At 43.1% G+C, this 20,946-nt stretch overlaps 5 protein-coding genes across 5 annotated transcripts; 3 read left to right on the forward strand and 2 right to left on the reverse strand.

The window, feature by feature from the left end:
• Positions 1-3,390: 3,390 nt before the first annotated feature.
• EAF02_008782 (uncharacterized protein) lies at positions 3,391-6,090 on the forward strand (the record flags this gene model as incomplete). The annotated part of the gene is made up of 3 exons (XM_038904830.1): positions 3,391-3,959; positions 4,007-4,014; positions 4,811-6,090. The coding sequence occupies 3 exons, from the start codon at positions 3,391-3,393 to the stop codon at positions 6,088-6,090; spliced, it is 1,857 nt and encodes a 618-aa protein (XP_038755240.1).
• A 2,816-nt stretch (positions 6,091-8,906) lies between these two features.
• EAF02_008783 (uncharacterized protein) lies at positions 8,907-11,694 on the forward strand. Its single transcript, XM_038904831.1, has 3 exons — positions 8,907-8,937; positions 9,022-9,787; positions 9,844-11,694. The coding sequence occupies exons 2-3, from the start codon at positions 9,251-9,253 to the stop codon at positions 11,536-11,538; spliced, it is 2,232 nt and encodes a 743-aa protein (XP_038755241.1). The 5' UTR covers positions 8,907-8,937; positions 9,022-9,250; the 3' UTR covers positions 11,539-11,694.
• Positions 11,695-12,443: 749 nt separating this feature from the next.
• On the forward strand, positions 12,444-14,033 carry EAF02_008784 (uncharacterized protein; the record flags this gene model as incomplete). Its single annotated transcript, XM_038904832.1, has 1 exon — positions 12,444-14,033. The coding sequence occupies one exon, from the start codon at positions 12,444-12,446 to the stop codon at positions 14,031-14,033; it is 1,590 nt and encodes a 529-aa protein (XP_038755242.1).
• A 1,504-nt stretch (positions 14,034-15,537) lies between these two features.
• On the reverse strand, positions 15,538-17,930 carry EAF02_008785 (uncharacterized protein; the record flags this gene model as incomplete). Its single annotated transcript, XM_038904833.1, has 2 exons — positions 15,538-17,416; positions 17,476-17,930. 2 exons carry the CDS (start codon positions 17,928-17,930, stop codon positions 15,538-15,540), a joined length of 2,334 nt encoding a protein of 777 aa, XP_038755243.1.
• Positions 17,931-18,753: 823 nt separating this feature from the next.
• On the reverse strand, positions 18,754-19,812 carry EAF02_008786 (uncharacterized protein; the record flags this gene model as incomplete). Its single annotated transcript, XM_038904834.1, has 4 exons — positions 18,754-18,990; positions 19,060-19,459; positions 19,513-19,732; positions 19,791-19,812. The coding sequence occupies 4 exons, from the start codon at positions 19,810-19,812 to the stop codon at positions 18,754-18,756; spliced, it is 879 nt and encodes a 292-aa protein (XP_038755244.1).
• Between the last annotated feature and the right edge of the window lie 1,134 nt (positions 19,813-20,946).

Here is a 20,946-nt window from a genome sequence, read left to right on the forward strand (position 1 = left end):
GGCATATCGTGCCTAATAAGTTAACCATATTGCACGAGTCCACTATGAGAATGCACCCATGTTCACGGATGGGCAAATCTTTGGACATGAACAAGGATTGCGAAGCGCAACAAGTAATGAATAAAGATTTAGGATAAGGCGGATCAAATGGTAAGACGGTAGTCAAAACATCTCAAGTGATACTTGGCGATAGAGCACGAGAAGCGGGATGGGATGGAGTAGAACTTATAATTGAAGAATGAACACTGACGGCGAACCGGGTGAATGAATTGGAAGTATTGTTGCTACTACCAAATCGTCTCCAATGTAATTCAATACACTTCTTGCTCCTTCATCCGATTGGAACCAGAGGCGTGAGAATAAAGATGGAACAAGCTCGAGTTCTGTGATTCCCCATCCGCCATTCCATCAGCATCGGGTCATTTTCTTATATCCTCCTCCTTGTTCTTACTCATCAAAATCCGGATTAGAAGTTCAATGCTACCCCTTCCCTTGACTTCCCTTGACTTCCCTTGACTTCCCTTGCCTTAGCTGAGGATACGACTAATAACATCCAAGACCAAGATCGAGACCTTCAACGGAAATTCAAATCAGAGTGAGAGAAATCATTAGGGACGGAGGTTTGTTTACTCGATCATCTAACCTACGCTTGGAATCTTGCTACCCGTCTAAACCGTCTGCAACGACACATTTGCGCATTGATACTCATACCATCCATCTCCCATTCTTCTCTCCTCCCTCCTTTACATTCCATTCCTTCATCTCATCCCTTCGATGTTCAATATTCAATATTCAATCATCAATCCCTCGGGGGCAATCACAATCAAACGTTAGCAGAAACCGCTACGGGCGTATTAGATGATTTGTATCCATTTTTTGAATTCCCAAACCATCAGCAATTCATCTATTTTCTACCGGTTTTCCTTCCTGTCACTCACTCTGGCCCCACCATCATTTCCTTAACTTTCTTCCCACCACCCAAATCCCAAGTCGTATGGATATCTGTCTACTTTTTAATAAATATCTTCCTCCTTTGTAACCCCAGTCTTCACGTCGTTCCGTTTATTTTCATACATCGCCATATGGCATCAAGCCTTTTGCGGCACCAGATATAATTTTTCCGTCATGTTATAACAATCAAATGAACCTTGAAAAAATGTTGTGGTGGGCAAAGGGTCAACAACTATCTCCCTGGTATCTACGACGTGCCTGCGGATGTGCCGCTTCCCCCAAATTCTAGTTAGCCAGTCTAGCCAGTCTACTGCAATGCTAACGGGGACTGCTCGAATTACACAACTATTCATGGTAGTCATTGTCAATTGTCCATTGTCAATTGCAAACTGATATCCTATCCATTGCCACTATTCCCATTTGTCCAGTCACTCCACTGATTGCTACTCGGTAGAAAGCGTTACTACTACCAGTACTAGGGGACCGTACTCCAAGAGAGATTCCAAAGATCCTTAATTTCTAATTTCTACTTTTATACAATAATCATCTATATTGAATTGCTCTAAACTATTAAGGGAATCAAGCTAACCTTTCTTTTTTTCTTTTTTTTTTTTTCCTCAATCTACAAGGATTTTTCTTAAGTCAGGACCGGAATAAGATCACCTCCGCCAACCTACCTAGGTTATTCCCCTAGTCTATTCTAAAAATCGACACGACCCAAGCGAACACCTCCTCTACTGCACGTCTCTTTTTTCCCTTTCCCTTCCCTTCCCTTCCTTTCCTGAATGAATCCTTGCTCCCTGTTCATACTCCCTGCTCACGTTGCGTCGCAGCAGAGCCGAACACATTCCACGAGGGAAAAAAAGGAAAAAAGAGAGAGAAAGAGTAAAGAGGAACAGACGCGCTAAGTAAAATCGGTATAATCTCCAGTAAAGCTCCAAAAAGAATATCTCCATACATATTCATACATATCCATACATATCCATACCTATATCCCATCCAAAATATACTTGGGTACATACATACACACACATCATACCCATACATATCAACATACAACCGAAGTCGTCCTACCTCCTGCTCCCACGTCTAACTATCGTACAGTCATTACATTACACTACACTACTACACTCCTACACTACACACTACACACTTTACACTATACACTATACACACTTTTATACACATCCCATACACTTACATATACTACACCAAAATCGGTCGTCGACTAATACATGACTATCTACGTAAATTCAACTACCTCTACTTCTACTTCAACACTCTCACTCATTTATATCACCCACTCACTTGAACTTCTGAATCATCTCACTGGGACTTGTTCTTTTTGATATTCCTTCCCCTCTATTCATTATTAACTTAAGCTTTTTAATTTGGGAGAGAGAGAGACAGACAGAGAGAGAGAAAGCTATTCCCAAAGTATTACAACCACTCCCCACCCCTCCTACCTCATACATCAATTCATCCGATTGTTCCAAAGTTCAAAATTCAAACACACCTACCTTCAATACCCGCAATAATATATATCTTGATAAGCATCCAAGCTACCTGAAGTCAAATTAAACAAATCCGATCCACTTCATACAATCATTCAAGGTACACCAAACGGACCCTTCCTTGACCCTTGCCTGACTCCTCCGAACCCATCACTTGGATCTACCTGGAAAAATACTTATTATTCCCAAGATACGCCAACACTTCATCTTGATTTATATCTCCGTTGTCAATTTCACGGCCTTTACGAACCTAGTTCTTTGCCCTCAAGATTTCACCCCACCACGATTTATCACAAGTTCATCCCTTTCCCGAATATCATCCCCAGATTCAAGAATTTTACCTTTGTACCCTCCCTCGGAATCCTCCCCAAGCTTTTTCAACATTTTCCCACGGAAGTTGCACATCAACACAGATTGTTCGGTGCATGCTGCAGCTCACCGTCCACGTCAGTTAGTCACGAACATTTCGCATCTGCAGTATTACCTCAGTATATGTCTCGTCCTTCTTGTCTCAGTCTGCTTCGGAAGTAGCGCAAACCAAACCCATCTTACCAATTCTCAAGAACAGCGGCCCTCGTTATTCTTCCGACAACGCTCTTCGTGCATAATTCGGGACTGGAAGCTCTAGAGTCCCATTTAAACTTCTTGAATTCAGGTCTCGTTTGAAGTTCTGAAATTTATTTTCGGGCAGGTTAGTTCCAGCCAATGTTGAGCATTCAGGAAGCAATATACTAAATGAAGCTATAGCATTGTCAAACAAATAGGAAATCGAACTTATATACCCTCTTAATTTTGAAAAGGGTATCCCGCTTGGGAAACAACCCGGCGCATCTTATATATACCTTTAAGGAGGCATTGTGCTGTCATCAAAGCAGCGTTGACCTTCTTGAGGACTTTGCAACCTCACTAGGACACGATTATTTCCATGCAATCTCCAACGAACCAAGTCGATTATTCAATTGTCCCGCTCGGTGAACGGCGAGGAAAATCAGACCTGGCTCGCTTTTCTCTTGACTTGAGTTGGGCCAGAGCGGTACCCGACGGAGCTCAGTCTTGGGCATACCCCTCTCCGCCCATGTCAGGGTCTCCTCCACTTCCCGGTAGACACAACCTGGATTCCAGCGATCGCGGTCATGGAAGCTATGGGTCAACGGGAAATGTCTTCCGAGATGGACGCGTTTCTCAACAAGAACATTTCAATCAGATGAGAGGTGGTGTACCTTTAAGGAATTACCAGCCCGAACCTCAGCTCTCATATCCACAATATCAGATGGAAGACATGTCGGCGCAATACCAATATCAGCAACCTCGGCCGCAGATGGCGCCCCATCAACACCCTCATGCTCTATATGCCGCTCAACAGGTTGCGCCATATCCAGCACTGGAACGACAATCAATTGGGGAAGCCCCCGGCTACATCTCTCCAAAGTCACAGAGAAAAACTAAAGGGCATGTGGCATCTGCTTGTGTACCTTGCAAAAGGGCTCATCTTAGGTAAGTGATCTTAGAATGTCTTTGTGCCTTGTGCTGACTTAGTCTAGATGTGACGGTACGTTTCTAAAAGTTTCTAGTTTGAGCGCATGCTATTTTCCCCTTCAAGATCTTCAACCACACATTAAACTTGATTGTACCTTTATCCACTACCCAAAGGCACTCTTAATAAGATTCAATGGCAAAAGATTGTCCTCGGTGCGATTGACGGGAACAAATATATCATTACATTCTCAAGCGAGAATACCAATGATTATGAAAATACATTTTATCAGGCAAATGATTTCATCATAAGCCCAGGGCACTAAAATCTTTGTTAAGGCAATGTTTTTGTTTAGTAACATGCTCCAGTAGCTTAATACTACAATTACTGGCAGCTCCAACGGCTCGATCGGTGATTTGAATTGCCGTGTTCGGCACTAAGGGGGCGGGCGAACAAGTGCAAAATTGAAAGTTGGATCAAGTGACGACTATATTTTCCGTCTTCACGTCAAACACGCATAAATTATAATCTTTCGGTGTGGCGTGCGGAGTGCTGAGGAATATCTCATGTTTACCATGGGATGTTCCCGACCCTAAGCTATCCATGTATGTCGCAGCATGTACTAGGCAGGGTGTTGTACAACACGAGGTGCTCTTGTACTAGGCTTGGCTAAACACTCAACCAAAGCTCTGGGACAATCATGACCCATGGATTTGAAACTTTCAAATACGTACCAAGCGGTCCAACTCCGCACAGAAATTCCTCCAAACTTCACGAACAATCCTAAACATCATAAGATAAGCATAATTATTGCGCAACCTGTTGAGGCTCAGCTCAGAATACTCAAATACTAATCTTACTGTACTCTTAGCTCAACGGCCATGTTCGAGATGTCTAAGCAATGGGAAGGAGGATACGTGTGTGGATGTTCAGCATAAGAAAAGGGGGCGCCCAAGGCTGAGGGATGAGCGCGAGCCTCGATACGAAGGAGCAGGATCGAATTATCCACCGCCGGCAGATACTATGAGAAGACCCATGCCCATGTTCTCTACTGGCGACGTTTCGATTTCGACTCCATATTCCGACGCCCAGCGAAATAGCGGCTACAGAGTTCTGAAGTCGCAAGGAGGAAATCCAATGAACCACTCCATGGTTCCCACACCAATAAATACCAACGTTTACGGGGAAACGATGCCGACAAATCAGCGCATGGTACCTTATGAACCGGCATGTGCATTTCTCACCATGGAAATGCAAATCGCCAAAACAACGCAGGCTTTTTCGGGAGTGGTCGGTGCACACTCGGTCGTGGGGAGAAAGTTGCATGATATTGTGAGTGTTGGCGATCGAGATAAGATTTTCCGACTGCAGAGCGGATTCGAAGATGAGCGACGAAGTCGAGATCCAAGTTATCTCCCTCCCATATTCTCGAAAGAGGAGGAGGATAGGGTGATTCAGTCCTTGACATTTGCACCCAACGAGATGCAGCAATTGAGAACTGATCGACCAGAAGTCTTTACGTTCCAGACACCAGACGGTCAGCAGAGGGGCTTTCACGTACAACTGGGCCTCGCGAAAAAGGATTCGATTTATTTTGTGCTTCTGGTGGTTCATATCCCAACCACGCCGCAAGCATTCCAACAATCATCTTCGCCGTATTCGAGAGATTCCTTATCTCGTGACTCCACTTATGCATACCAAACCCCGAGCCAATTATCCTATGCCTCTCAAACCCCGAGAACCTCGCCGTTCATGTCGAATCCTCCTTTTGGGAGTGATATGTTAGCATATCGCAATCCGGGACCTCCAGCGCAAACCGTCGCCATGCCAAATAATAATTCTTCATATGGACAACCCCCAACAAGAGCGCCGGAATATTCCCGCGCGCAAATGAATTACCCGCAAGCACCCATGGGTGATATGTTATCAGGCCAAGCACAACCCCAAACACAACCACCACAACAAGCACAAGCACAAGCGCCCTCACAGCCCCAAACTCAGACGCAAACTCAACGAGCCTCGGATCTGCAACTCCCGCCCATCCGTGGACAGGCACCTCCAATGGATGTCAGGGGACAGGGTGATCGTAGTAGTCGGGTGGATATCGGCGGACTCCTGCAAAATCCGGATCCCTCTCGGAGAAGGAAATAAATCCCATACACGCGGGAGGGCGGGCGGAAGCCATTTAATTAATTAATTCGTGAACACCATGTGCACATCTATCTCTATCTATCTCGCTCCCTCTCTCGCTTTCCGATCTTGTGATTTTCAAGGAACGAAAATTTAATATCTCATTTTTGGCAGATTGGATTGGATTGGATTTGGGTTGGATTAAATGCGATCGGATGGGTGGATGGATGGATGGATAGGTTCAAATTTAGGGTTTGGAACGAACGGTCGGGAATCCACCGCTTGGATTTCACCTCTCAGATAGGCAGGCAGGCAGGCGGACATGCATTTAAAACTTACCAGACGGGAGTTTACAGGGGGACGGACCAGGGAATTCTTTTTGAGGTGTTTCATCCTTCGTGTCGTTATTATTCATCTTTTGATTCTTGTATTATATACTTTATTGTATGCATGCATGCCGAGCCAAGTCAAATCGAGCCAATTTTATGTTGTTATGTTGTGTTGTGTTGTGCTATTCTCATCCTTCGTTGTCTCGTTTTGGGGTGGAAAAATTACAGGCGCATGTTTATGTATACGTATATATGTACATACATACATACATATCTGTTTGTTTGTTATATATCGTCATTATTACCACAGTCCATTTATTTTGAGCGGGATTTTTTCTTTGGATGTTTTTGGAGGGTTCGGGGGCGGGGTGAAACGAATTCGACTCGTATCAAATGGAATGGAATGGAATGAAACTTCGAAGAAGATGGCTCATTCGTTGTATAGGTAGCGGATTGTTCTTATTTTCATCTTCTGATACATGGCTTTGCGAGGATTATGGTGCAGGCTGCGGGTGTTTATCTGGGTTGGTTGGGTTGGGTTGGGTTTGGTTATTATGTGTATGCACATGGATTTTTTTGTGGTGTGCGGGGAGGGAATAGGGAGGTTCTTGCGCGCGTGTGTGTGTGTGTTTGAGAGAGAGAAAGAGATTAGAAAGAAAGGAGGTTGTATTATATTTTTATTTTATTTTGTTGCTTGTTTATTTATTTGTTGAGTGATTGAGATTTGGGTATTGAGATTTGGGTATTGAGATTTGGGTATTGAGATTTGGGTATTGATTTTGGATGTATGGATGGATGGATGGATGGATGGATGGATGGATGGATGGACGGACAGGAGGAATTGGAACTGGAATTGGAATTTGGGTATAGGTTTGGAAATGGAAATGGAAATGGAAATGGAAATGGAAATGGAAATGGAAATGGAAATGGAAATGGGTATTTGGCACTAGATATAGGATTGGGAATGGGATTTGGGTTTTAATTTTGGTAGAGAGGGTGGGTGGATGGGTGGATGCATGAATGAATGGAGGAGGGAATGGTTGAGGGGGTTTATGAAGTGGAGAGATGATGAGATTGGTGATGGTGATGGTGATGGTGATGGTGATGGTGATGGGATGGTGATGGTGATGGTGATGGTGATGGTGATGGTGATGGTGATGGGGATGGTGATGGTGATGGTGATGGTGATGGTGATGGTGATTGTGATGGTGATGGTGATGGTGATTGTGATGGTGATGGTGATGGTGATGGTGATGGTGATGGTGATGGTGGGTGATGGTGATGTGATGGTGATGGTGATGGTGATGGTGATGGTGATGGTGATGGGGAATGGAAGATGGAGGAGTAGGAAAGGAGGTGAGGTGCTTAAGAATGAGCATGAGTATGAGATGGAGATTGAGCTAGATGATGATGAAATTCACTTGATAGTGAAGATGGGGAGATAATAGGGAAATTTAAAGATTTTATATGTTCTAAGATTCTGAGTTTTTAGGCTCTGGGGAGATGAGATGAGAGAGGAGATGTGTTTTGATGAGGATTTATGAGCTTGGTATTGTGTGGTATGGTGTGATGTGTATGATATGGTGTGGTGTGTGTGTATAATATGTTATGGCATGATGTGATGTACGCAATTCTATACTTCAAGCGAAGAGGGGGTAAGAAATTGAGATTAAAGGGAGGAAGAGTGGAGGGTAGGTTTTTAGGTTAAGGATTTGCGAGAGGAATGGAGGGAGGGATGGATTCTAGGTTGCCTGCCTATGCATAAATCTTTGTATATGTCGTTTGAATATTATTGATGGTTGCCTGGTTTATAGATTGGGGGTCTTGTTCTTGTTTCTGGTTGTGGGATTGGATGGATTGGATCGAGTTGAGTTGTGTCGAGTTGTTGGAGAATCTAGATTATAGGGGATGTTTGTTTGCTTGCTTATTCATTTGTTTGCCTGGTGAGGAATCGGGGAGGTAGTAGGTGGTTGGGGGCTGGGGATTGGAGTTTTGATTTGATCTGTGAGTATTTTCACTTGTGGTTGTATTGGGGATTGGGGTTGTATGGATTTTAAGGGAGTAAAGTGGTGGGTGTAGTCGAGGTAGGTAAGTGGATGAATGAGGTTTGGAGTGGGAAAGGGATTCAAATGATAGGTATGATGGATAGGCATGATTAGTAGGTATAGTGAGATTGAATGATCGAGCATTGGGGAAGATATAAGGAGACTATGCAGTAGTCTTGCTGAATGCATGGAGGGCGGTAGAGGACGATCCGACAAAGGTGTGGCGATTGGTTGGGTGTGTTGTTGCTTGATGAAGGGTTGGGATTTTGTTGGGATGGTGGACTGATCGATCGGTCTACCTAAGTCTTCAACCGTTCATGTAGTCTTACTTCTTTTTGTCGGTAGTGTAGTAAAAGTACTTATCAGCCTGTTAAAAGATGCTTCGAGTCCAAAATATCATGGAAAGTGTGCTCTTCGGTAGTAGTATGTAGAACAGTTAGCACATCAATGAAAATTGCTCTCTTGTTTCACGAACCGAGGATTTTCCTACAAAGGTCAGCAATGGGGTATTTCACTACAAATGGATCTTACCATTCTCTGTTTTTTCCATAGCTAATTCCCGTTCCATGATTACGTAGGATACTCTATTTCGTCATCCAGATATCACGGAGTGCAAGCTGAATATCATAGATCGATATCACAAATGCGCAATTTGGTCAGCTGCGCATAAGGTTAAATATCACGTGCTGCTGACAACCCCGCACTTGCGAGCGAGCTCTAGGTATGCACCTCAACAAGGCTCTACTAGTCTCTATATTATCTATAAATCCATCTCAAGTTAATCTTTAATGTGTGATATCCCCTGCTATGTCTTCCTATTCCTATTCATCGCTTCCGGAAAACGGCGAAAACATTCGCCTGCTTCGACTGTTACCAAGTGAAGATGAGGCTGCACCTTTACATTGCGAGCTTCGAGATTATTCTCTACGAAGATCAACTCCACGAACTCACTTGTATGAGGCTCTATCCTATGTATGGGGTGATCCGCACAATACTCTGCCTATCTCTGTGAATCAGAAACAATTTCAGGTCACGATGAACCTACACGCTGCTCTGTTACGTCTTCGTGATCACTCTTTCGAACGGATCCTATGGGTGGATGCTATCTGCATTGACCAGAATAACAATGAAGAGAGAAAACAGCAAGTTCAGCTTATGGCAAGGATTTATAACAGTGCGAGTCGCGTTGTAGTTTGGCTTGGAGAGGAGATAGAAGAAATAAAGGGAGCACTTGAGGACATACAAGTAGCTTCTAACGAAGAGTCTAGAAAGCACTCAAAGGAAGTGGTAAAGAAGCAACATATACTCAAACTTCTTCAAAATCCATGGTTCCAACGCATCTGGGTGAGGAACATATTCTCAGCCAAAGTTGCCAGACGATATTGACATGGTTACTTCAGGTGCTTCAGGAAGTTGCCGCGGCTCAACATGTCGTAATTATGTGTGGATCGATAACCATTGCTGGATCTGCATTCTGCATGGGGGTGAAGTCCCTAGAGCTCTCCTACACAGATTGTCCAGAACTGCAGACTCTTCCTTCAGTTGTTGACATAATAGAGCGAGCTGGTCTCCGACCTAAATTGAAAGCAAATTTGTCGGAAAGGTTCTCCCTAGAGATACGATCTTTAGCTGAGTTGATAGATATGTTCCATACCCGCCAAGCCACTGACCGTCGCGACAAGGTTTTTGCTTTACTTGGTATGAGCTCTGACGATCCTGAAAAGGCTGGCTTGCAGCCCAGTTACGAGACTTCCTGGGAAGAGATATTCCAGCAAGTTGTCAAATTCATCCTTGGTCCATATATATATGTGAAGACTTTTAGACAGAGAGTGGTGATCCAAAGCAAAGGCGTCATCTTGGGCTGGGTATCCTCGGTAGAGAGGGACGATAGACAGCATGTAACTATCGACGGTAGACGCACGGTGCTGGGCTTAGATTATGCATTAGAATGGACAGTTCAGGCTTCGGCAAACCCCATCCGAAAACGTGACATCATCTGCCTTCTATATGGAGCTTCGAAACCTTCGATAATCAGGCTGTGTAAGGATCACTTTGCCGTGGTTGTGATTGCGGCAACCCCTTTAAATATGTCAACTCGTTATGAATGGCCTCAAATTTCACAGTCAACAATAAAGTTCTTGCGGTATTTTTCACTTGTCTGGAACTGGGAGAGTTCCTGTGGAAACTTGAAAGATGAGGGGGAATATGAGACCTCAGTAAAGATACATGGTCAAACATTAGTGTTTCCAAGTGCAGATTCCAGAGGATATTTAAATGAAGCAATTAGATTGTGGAATGATGTAGAGATAATGGATGACTTGTATGAAAATTTAGAAGCAGATGAGAGGCTTCTAAAAGCAAGAAGCAATTATATGGCAGCATTTAAAAAAGGCCCTCTGCTTTGCCCGATTGGTCAAGGTGGTCGAACACTACTATCATTCGCTGCTCATGAAGGGCACGACGATACCATCAAACTGCTACTTGAAAAACTTTATCCAGACACAAAAGATGGGAAATATTATCGAACGCCGCTATTCTGTGCTGCTCTGACTGGGAATGAAGCTATTGTCAAAGTACTACTCACGAATTGCCAGGTTGAAGTTGACTCAGAGGATTTCACTGGGCAAACACCGCTATCGAGGGCTGCTGAGGCTGGGTATGAAGCTATTATTAAACTACTACTCGCGACTGGCAGGGTTGAAGCTGGCTCAAAAAACAATAACAACCGGACGGCGCTACATTTTGCTGCTAGGAACGGACATGAAGCTATTGTGAAGGTACTACTCGCAACAGGTCAGGTTGAAGCTGACGCGAAGGACATTCTCTATCAAACAGCGTTATCAATGGCTGCTAGAAAGGGGCATGCGGGTGTCGTGAAATTACTCCTCGCAACTGGTCAAGTTGAAGCTGACTCGAAGGACCTTCGGAATCAGACGCCGCTATGGTATGCTGCTAAGAATGGGCACGCGGCTGTTGTGAAGCTACTACTTGCAACCGGCCAAGTTGAAGTTGATTCCAGGAACAGATTTGGTCGAACGCCGTTATCACGGGCTGCTGAGAATGGGCATGAAGCTGTTGTAAAGCTACTGTCGTAGACCTACAAGCGCTCATAGTATAATCTCATAATGACTCTTTAAAAGGAATGATCATTCAAAGAAATCCACCCTCTCTGAAGGTTGAGTGTTTTAAGTAGAGTGGGTGAGAGAGCCAAGGGGAGAGCTAGTAAGCCTAAGATTAGTGCTATTGTTAAACTATTAGAGAACTCTATTTTATTGGGTTGAGAAGTCAAATACATTTAAAAAGCAAATAGAGTGCTTTACTTTACTATAGTATGTCTCTATAACGAATAGATACCGGCAACAGAATAACATGTACAAAGAAACTTAGATAAAGACATCAGCTAATTAAACGACTAACCAATACAGCTTCACACATACCATTATATTGATCAAATCATTCTCAAAACGAATCGATAATTCGTAAGGTTCATTTCTATATCCGTTATCAGAGCAAATAAGTCGTAGAGAACGTAGTGGGGGATCTACATTTTACATTCTTTGACATGACGCCACGTCTTTTGAAACTAGGTACTCGTAGCTACCCGAGTAGTCGGAGCTAAAGACCTTACATATTAATGTTCTCTTAGGTCTTACATTATCTAATTTTATTTCGATGTTTCCAAAGAGTGAAGATTACGATATTTTCATTCATTTGATGGCAGTAGAATGATAAAACCAGAGCAATTTTAGGAATGATTTTTAACATACCTACTAAGGTATGCCAATGTTGTTCGGAAAACAAAGTCATCGTGGGACGACGCTACCGAAGTCTTGTCGTCATCATTCCTGTCAATATCAACAAACCCCGAATATGCAAACTGTCTAATAAATACAACACAATGTAACTAACTCATTTTTCAAACCTTTTTCCAGAAATGCAATTGTCCATGTTGACATCTTAACATTCCAATGATTTGATTCTTTACATCAATCAAATCAAAATGCCTCTCGACGCTCGTTCTCCAGTGATTCCACACTACCTTCAGAATCTCTTCCTCATTACGCTTTGCGCAGCCTTTACTCCTCTTTTAACATTGATAGCTATACTCTCTACCCTCATATCTCCTCTCATCACCCCCAAACAAATCCAACATCCCCGCAAATGGCGCACAAACTCTAAAACCCCTCCCCGCACAATCCTCGTAACAGGGGTAGGAATGAGCAAAGGCCTCAGCATCGCGCGCTCCTTCTACCGCGCAGGCCACCGGGTCATCGGCGCAGATTTCGAACCATACTATATCCCCGTCTCTGGACATTTCTCCAAATCGCTCCGAAAATTCTACCGTCTGCGGAAGCCGGGTGGGAAATCGGGCGCGGAGGAATATACCAGGGATATTGTGAATTTTATTGAGAAAGAAAAGGTGGACTTATGGGTATCGTGTTCGGGCGTCGCGTCTGCGATTGAAGATGGGGAAGCAGCGGAAATGGTGCAGCGGAATACGAAATGTGCGGCGGTGCAGTTTGGGGTGGGGTTGACGGAGACGCTGCATGAGAAATTCTCCTTCATTAAATATACGATGGAGTTGGGCTTGAACGTACCGCTTACGTATAAGATTCATTCGTGTGAAGAGGCTTTGGAGATCTTGCACCCGGAGAATGGATCATCGGTCGATAAACAGTTTATCATGAAACCAGAAATGGTCGATGATAGTGTGAGAGCTGATATGACTTTGCTTCCCTCTCCGTCACGCACACAAACAGATAAACATATTCAAAAACTCAACCCCTCACTCAAAAGACCGTTTGTTCTTCAGCAATATATCAAGGGCAGAGAATATTGCACACATAGTATTGTTCTCAAAGGCAAAATCCATGCGTTCGTCTCATGTCGCTCTTCAGACATGTTAATGCACTACCAAGCTCTCCCGCCTCCATCAGCTCTCGCAAAAGCCATGTTTCACTACACTACTCTGTATATTCAGCGCGCCGCGGAAAGAACTCCCAATTCCCCAATCACCGGACATTTCTCTCTCGATTTTCTAATTGATGAGGAAATTGCTCAGAACGCAGAGGGTTCTCTTCATCCTTCATCTAAGGAAATTGAGAAATTGCAAAAAGAACTCTTCCCTATTGAATGCAATCCTCGCGCACACACAGCTGTGGTTCTACTCAATGATTCTGCGGAAGAAATGGCAGAGGCATATTTGTCACTATTATCCGACGATATCACAAATGGAAATGGAGATACATCTTTAACCACACTCCATGAAAACGAAGATCCAATAACTCCCCTTCCCCAAGCCGTCAATGGGGGTTATTATTGGATCGGTCATGATTTTGTCACGAAAGTCCTTCTCCCAATATACCACTTAATCAGCTTTCAAAAAGGAATCACGAATCTAGTAAAAGAATGGTGGGAATTCGGTAAACATGTATTACTGTGGAAAGATGGCACGTATGAAATTTGGGATCCTTGGCCAGCGTGGTGTTTGTATGTGGTTTTTTTGCCAGGATGTTTCTGGGCGAGTTTGTGGGAGAGGAAGTGGTGGAGTAGGTGTAATGTTAGTACGGGGAAGTTTTTTGGGGTCTGAGGAGGGGTGATGCTGTGAGGTGCGAGGGTATGGGGTTTGATGGTATGAGAATTAGTGATCTTGAAAAAGGGTCTCAGATACCATATGTAAACTGCAGTCCTGAAAGCAAAAGTTCTCGATTCCCAGATCTAATCAGAAGATTCAATGGATTCAAACTATGTAATGACTTCCTTTTCACCCATCAAACCGCTAAGTAAAATCAAGAATTCACATATACTCATAGAATTTTGAAGTACTAGACACTCTCATCCTTATTCAACTCCTATGCTTTGACAATCTTTCAGAGGTTGAAATGCAAAATTTCAAGGTCTAAACAGCAGATATAAATAGATAATCGAATACTCATAACAGTTGACTACCTATGATGTCATGGTTTTCTATCTCGAAAACTAGGTCATAGAGTACCTTAGGTATGTAGGTACCTAAGCTTCGCCTAATTAAATACTCGCTTCTGAGTTCTCATACGAGTATTTTATTTAGTACCTATTAATATATTTTCATCTTTTCATCTCTTCATTTCTCTTTCCTCCTTTTCTTCCTCCTTTTCTTCATTCTTCATTTCTCCGTTCCTCTCTCTATCCATTTACTTTCAAAATTCAACCTCCAATCACAATCCAGACTCCTCCCTTCTCTTCTCTCTTCCCCCGTCTCGCTCGAAGAAAGTTTGTTTATCTATCTACCTATATCTACCTACCTACCTACCTACCCAGCTAGACTAGACCAGATAGATAGATAGATAGATAGATAGATACGCTTTATGAGTTGTTGGGTATAAGTGAGTGAGTGAGTGAGTGAGGGAGGGAGGAAACATATCATATATATGTATATATATATATATTGATTCATATAGATGGATACTTGGGGAGATGGATGAAAGAGGAGAGAGAGAGAGAGAGAAAGAAAATAAAACGCCGAAGTCCCCCGATCCCGATCCCGATTCTATCTATCTATCTATCTATCTATCCATCTATAAAGAATCAGAAATACTCATTTGCTATTTATTTATTTATTTATCTCACACCTCTCACACGTCTCCCACATTTCATACAAAAATAAGTGTACAAGATCTTTTTCGAAACTATAAAAAGCCAAATAAGCAAGAACTCTCTCTTCCTTATCTTGATATCTATACAGAGTAGATTGAATTCATCGAGACCTTACTCACTCACTCACTCATTCCATTAGGATCTTATGCAGATACGATACTCACATTTAGATAATATAGGGATTAGGTCATCGTGGTTAGATAGTTCTGCTAATTACACTAGGTAGGCTGGGAAAGGATATAATATACGTAACCTGGTCAATTGGCGTGAAATGAAGTGAGTGAAGAAGAAATATATGTATATAATATATAATATAACGGTATGTACAAAAGCTCTTATCTTAGCATATATATTCTTACAGCGCAAGGGATATTCAAGGCCCTCACATCTAAACATCATCTAGAGGCCTATTCCCTCTTCCCTCTCCCCTCTCACCATCCAATGCAATCCAATCCAATCTATTCCTTCTCTCCCCCCAGCTCCTTCAACCCCCTCCTCAACCTTTCCCTCTCCGTCCTCTCCAACTTCTGCTTCACTTCATCCACCAACTTCGCCAACTTTTTCGTCCTCTTCTCCTCCAAACCCTTCTCCAACTTTGCCAATTTCTTCCGCATCTTCTTTTCATCCGCTTCCCGTTGCCCCTGTTCCTTTCGCTGAATCTCTTTCCACACCTCCAGCTGCTCTTTCGCATGTTCCTCACACTCCTTCTTATCGTAGCGATGGAAAACATCCGTGGTCCAGAAATCCGCCCTCCAATCCCAAATCCGAGCGCCTGATCCATACTCCCTCAGGAATGCTTTGAGCCAATCATCCGCCTTGACCATTCTTAGCTTGTGGCCCCTGATCTTGGGTAATTCGTTGGGTTTTCTATCCATATGTCGCAGTTTATTTGCTTCGGTTTCTCGTGACAAGACGACTGAACCATACACAGTGCCCCGTTTCGAATACCTGACATATCCTTTTATGGCTGTACATCTTCCCTTGAAAGCCTCGATTAATTCTTCATTCGTTGTGCCGAGGGGAATTCCTATGACTTTAAGACTGTTCTCGACATTCTTTTTGATTATTTTAGGATCTAAATAAGTTGGCAATCCATAGATACTTTGCGATCGTTCGTGTAGTCTCGCTTGACGATTTGCTATCCTCATCTTTTTCTCTTCCTCTTGAGCCGGATCGATCTTAAATGGGAGCCCAACATGATTCGAGGATTCTGCCAACCTTTCATTATATTTACTGTCTAGATCTATCCAATTGGCCCAACCCTCAAGGCGCTCGGTACCACAGTTCACACACCGGTGATCATAGATACTGTTTTGACAACCACATCCTTCCGATTTACATGTCCAAACATCAGAGCGATGAACAAGAGCATCATTAGATGGTTGTGAAAAACCTCGATCATGTTGAGGGTATTCGGTCGATTGGTTGTCAGACCTTCCAATCCACGTGAATGGACGACTTTTGGGTTGAGAAAAAGGAGTATTATCAGATTCCTGTACAAATTCTGTCCTGTTCTGTGTGTCTTCGGTCGGTTGGTAGCCACTCATTTGGATGCCCTTATAATTAAATCCTCTGGCTTGTGAATCAGGAGAGTTACGGTTGAAGGATTCGTTCAGCAGATCAACATTGAAAGAATTGAAAGCACTTGCACGACTCAAATGATATCTGATCGTTGGGTCATTAGATGCGGGCAATGAGGCTTCTGACGGATCATGGATTGGAATTTTTGAAACATCCGAATTATTATCAATCACGTCGTTCATAGAAGATGAAGAGGCCCCAGGTTGAACAAGATCCGAGACTTCGGAATCGTCCAGATCTTCCTTGACTTCAGGAGCCGAGACCTTTGATCCACCGCCCGGAGTAGAATTCAAAATTTCTGACAACCTTCCAGTAATTGGACTTGTCAATTTTATCGGTATCTTCTGGAGTGGAGTCGAAAGTCTTTCCGAAGATTTTTCTAAAGTAGAATCTTTCAAGCTTGAATCGGGTGTTCGTTTGTCCTTGTCTAAAGATCTGGATGATACTGACGGCAACTCCAATCGTTTAATCGTTATTTCATCGAGAAGGCGGGCTAACATAGGTTCTATCTGTTGAAGATCCGGCGTAGGTGGAGGAGCAACGTCCTCACAAGACATACACACAGCAGTCGCATAATCTCCATCATGACTTATGCTCATCGGTACTATCTGGTCCTCCTGTCCTGCTGCTGATTTTATGAGTGTGACGGGTGCTCTAGACCTGAGGTTATCCAGAGATGGGCTGTCAATTGTAATGTCGTGGAAATTCAATTTTCTTTTGCTAAATGCTTTTTTCGCTGCTTCTTTCGCCGCAAAACTGAATAGTGTGGAGTTAGCCATAGCCTGTTGCGCGAATCTCGACTTCAATAAACTCACCGGCCAGCCACAAACCTCGCAACTCCGTGCACATTTTCTTTCAATTGAAGCAAAATTGATTCCTCTTCCTCTTTTGTCAATTTCTTCAGATCTTCTTGCGCGCCGTGGGTAGGCCATATCAAAGAACCGACAGGGCTATCATTCGCGGCAGTACTATTCAGCAGAGGCGTCTCTTTCGGCGTAACGAGTCCGATCAACGCCTCCAAGCTTTTCGCCTTCCATCTTTCTTGCTTTTCTATTTTCCCTTGAATAAACTCCCTTCGTTCCATAAAATAGAGGTATTCGATCAATGGCAATAACCTCGGTCGATACCACACTTGCTCCTGTGGAGTGAATATCCTTCTGATAAATCGATGTGCATATTTCGATTGATGCTTCGTTAGGATATCCTGAATGCGACTGATTCTGCAAATGTCGGTTCCAATGTTAACAGGAAAAGGGAATGCTCGTGGCATATTGAGTGAAAATTGGTCATATAGGTGCTGTATGGTAAATTTGTCTCATAGTGGCGCTACACATGTCGCTCTTCATCCGCAAAGACATGAGGGGAATTGTATCTATCGAATTGTGTTATCGAAGGTTTTTTCTCCCCAAAGTTTGTTATCCGATACAGAAGCTCGGCCCCACTACGCGAAAACACCTGATGAGACGGATTTCCGCGTCTACTAATAATACTAATAACCTTCATCAGCATCCAACTTGTGAAAGCCTCTCAGTGTATATATACATAGTGACTTATTGCTACTTTGCTGGGTTTCAGCACCTATTGATCAATTCAATGAGAATAGAATCCATCATTATACTTATCTGTACACTAGAAGTATTGGCAATTGAAAGACTTTAATCACTACACTAGGTAGGTTCGACTTCTAACCTGCAAGATGGTCACTCAATTATTGCAAAAGGCATGAGGTCATCAAGACAAATCCAGTTGCAAAAATCCATATAAAGGAGAATGATTCAATTTTGATGCATACACAGATTCAATTTGTCTGATAGCCCTGAACCTAGAAGTGTGATAGATTTCGCATTATCCGTCAAACAACCAAAAGAAGAAATAAAAATGGAAGAACATCCCCCAATCCATGCGTAACACCTATTATTAACCCAGAGGGTCCCCAAGACATGATACCACAAATTTCCCGTACTATTTTAAAGCCCTCCTGCATCAAGTTCGGATCTCAGAATTTGACTAAACCTCGTTATATTAAGATATCCATGAACAAGTTATACCTAGGTAATGATTGGAACCACAAGAGCCCAGTCATTTCCATCAATTTAGTGATCGTCCAAAAGAGGGGCTCTCTCTTGATCCTCCGAAGCGAGTGGAGTTTCTCTTCTGAATGAAATCTCCTTGCCGAAAATTCCAGGAACGGCAACTATCAATGTAGCAAGGAAGAGAGTACCCATTATGGTAAAAGCAAAGATCCACTGAAGAGCGAATACTTTTGTGAAGAATTGACCAACGCCGATGGCTGCCGTGATGATACTGAGGGCAAATCCCATGGTGTAATCCTAATACCTAGTCAGTATTTCTAGAAACTTTGTGGTTCACACTTAGAGTTCTGAATCATTCAAACGCACCTTGTAAGCAGCAAGGAAGAAGAGTCCATATACTAAGATGCCCCAGATTGCAACATTTGCTATGATACGTGCAGGAAGGTTGTGAGCTCCAACGGCGATAGCCCCGTTCCAATACAAAGCTACAAATGTCCAAGCGAGTGGACCAGAGGTAGCGGGCATATGAATGAATCTTGGGGTGGTATTATGACGGAAGTAGAGAGAGGAAAGGTTGAAGAAATTGATGATCAATATAATCTCAGCCCATACAAAGTGAGATCGAACGAATAGCATGACGAATGCAAACTGCAAGAGATTGTTCAGAATGAAATGACTTCCAACTGATGCTGCGGCGTTGACATGTTCAACTTCGTCGCTGAAGAGGTGAAGGACATATCCAATTTGAAGAATGAAGAGGAACAACCTAAGAATGTGTTAATAATGTAAGCTCTTGGATGCTGTAGGATAGAATCGTACCAATAGAATGAAGCAATGAAAGCATTCATAGCAAACGGTGTGTGGTGTATCTTATTCTGCTCCCAAATGGTATGACGCCAACTGTGCTTGTCATCTTGAGGTGCGTGGAAGTTGTAGTAGAAGGTGACTACTACCATCAACAACCAGGATATAATTGTACATATTTTATATGTCCAGATTGCTTGGATTGGATGGGTATCTCGTCGCGCGAATGGATTCGCTGTGTGCCATACCGTTAGCCTACAGATATCTAGGAATGGATTTGGGAGAGAAAGTACCTTGCGCAAATGAAGGACTCATCGTGAAACTGTTTAGGCTGGGTCTGCGAGAATCGAGAGAATCACGTAGGATGTATGGATATGAGTTTGTTGAGGTTCGTTGACTTTGTCAAGAAAATAGACGGTCTTGATTTAGAAGGAGGCTGATTGATGACATTTCTCTTTAGAAAGTGCAGTTGAAAGGAGGGGAAGGGACAAACAAGATAATACGTACCAAGTATGAGCGACGGGCAAAACAAAGCAAGATGGGTATCTGGGTATCTGAGTATCTGAGTATCTGGGTATCTTTGGTCTTTGGAGTATCACGCGTTGGTATTACGAAGAATGTAAGAGTAGTCTCGTCGTTAATTGAGCCGTAGCATCATTCACGACTTCACCAGAATAATGAAATTAAGTTTGACTTTATTTTTGGAAGGAAGGGAAGGGAACTAGAGAAGTCGCTTGCCCACCTACCGCAACCCCCTACCTATATAAACTTGAGGAATGGGAAATCAAGCTTCAACTCGAGTAGCAAGCATGACGTACGGGAAGACAGGGACCCTTGAAACTACTACTTGTAGTAACCTTACCAACACTAAAAATGCACACGATCTGTGATTTACCCCGCACTCACAACCAGCTAACCTTAACAAACTCAAGCGATCCTATCATTCGTTCAATTCGAAACTTGGATTATCGTCCTCACACGAGGATTGGTCTAACGAGGTGACTGAGGAGCTGAGGTGGTCGAGTATCAATGATTTTCACTGGCAATGTGATACAATACTGGGCGGAGCGAGATGCGGTGGCCAATTGAGAAAAAGGAAACACGCGGAAGGATACTACTAACAAGGTGCCTACTGTACCAGTACATGCACATGGAAGATACTCCATGTGCTACTGAGTATATGCAATTGTGGAATTCCCGTTGCATAATACCATTGAAAACTTGTCCATTCACGGGTCAGCCTTTTGAGTTGTGCTCGAGTTTGACAAATGTAGCAGTTTGGCTGTCTGACAATCATCAACTAGACATTCTGTCTATTCCATCAATACTCTAGACGGTACTAGACATGTACACATTCACCCTGACTGACTAACCGACGAATTGACTGGAAGTATTGGTATAAAATATGAATCTTTTCAAGTGACTTGATATATGTAGTAACGATGGCCA

Source organism: Botrytis sinoallii, assembly GCF_014898435.1.
Source record: "Botrytis sinoallii strain Bc 23 chromosome Unknown BSIN_017, whole genome shotgun sequence".
In the NCBI taxonomy this organism is placed as follows: Eukaryota; Fungi; Ascomycota; class Leotiomycetes; order Helotiales; family Sclerotiniaceae; genus Botrytis; species Botrytis sinoallii.

What these genes read in the sequence shown, in the direction of transcription:
- EAF02_008783 (XM_038904831.1), top strand. Translation starts at nt 9,251, where the DNA reads ATGTCTTCCTATTCCTATTCATCGCTTCCGGAAAACGGCGAAAACATT. An exon ending in CATGGTTCCAACGCATCTGG is followed by an intron (nt 9,788 to 9,843) that starts GTGAGGAACATA and finishes TGGTTACTTCAG; the next exon opens with GTGCTTCAGGAAGTTGCCGC.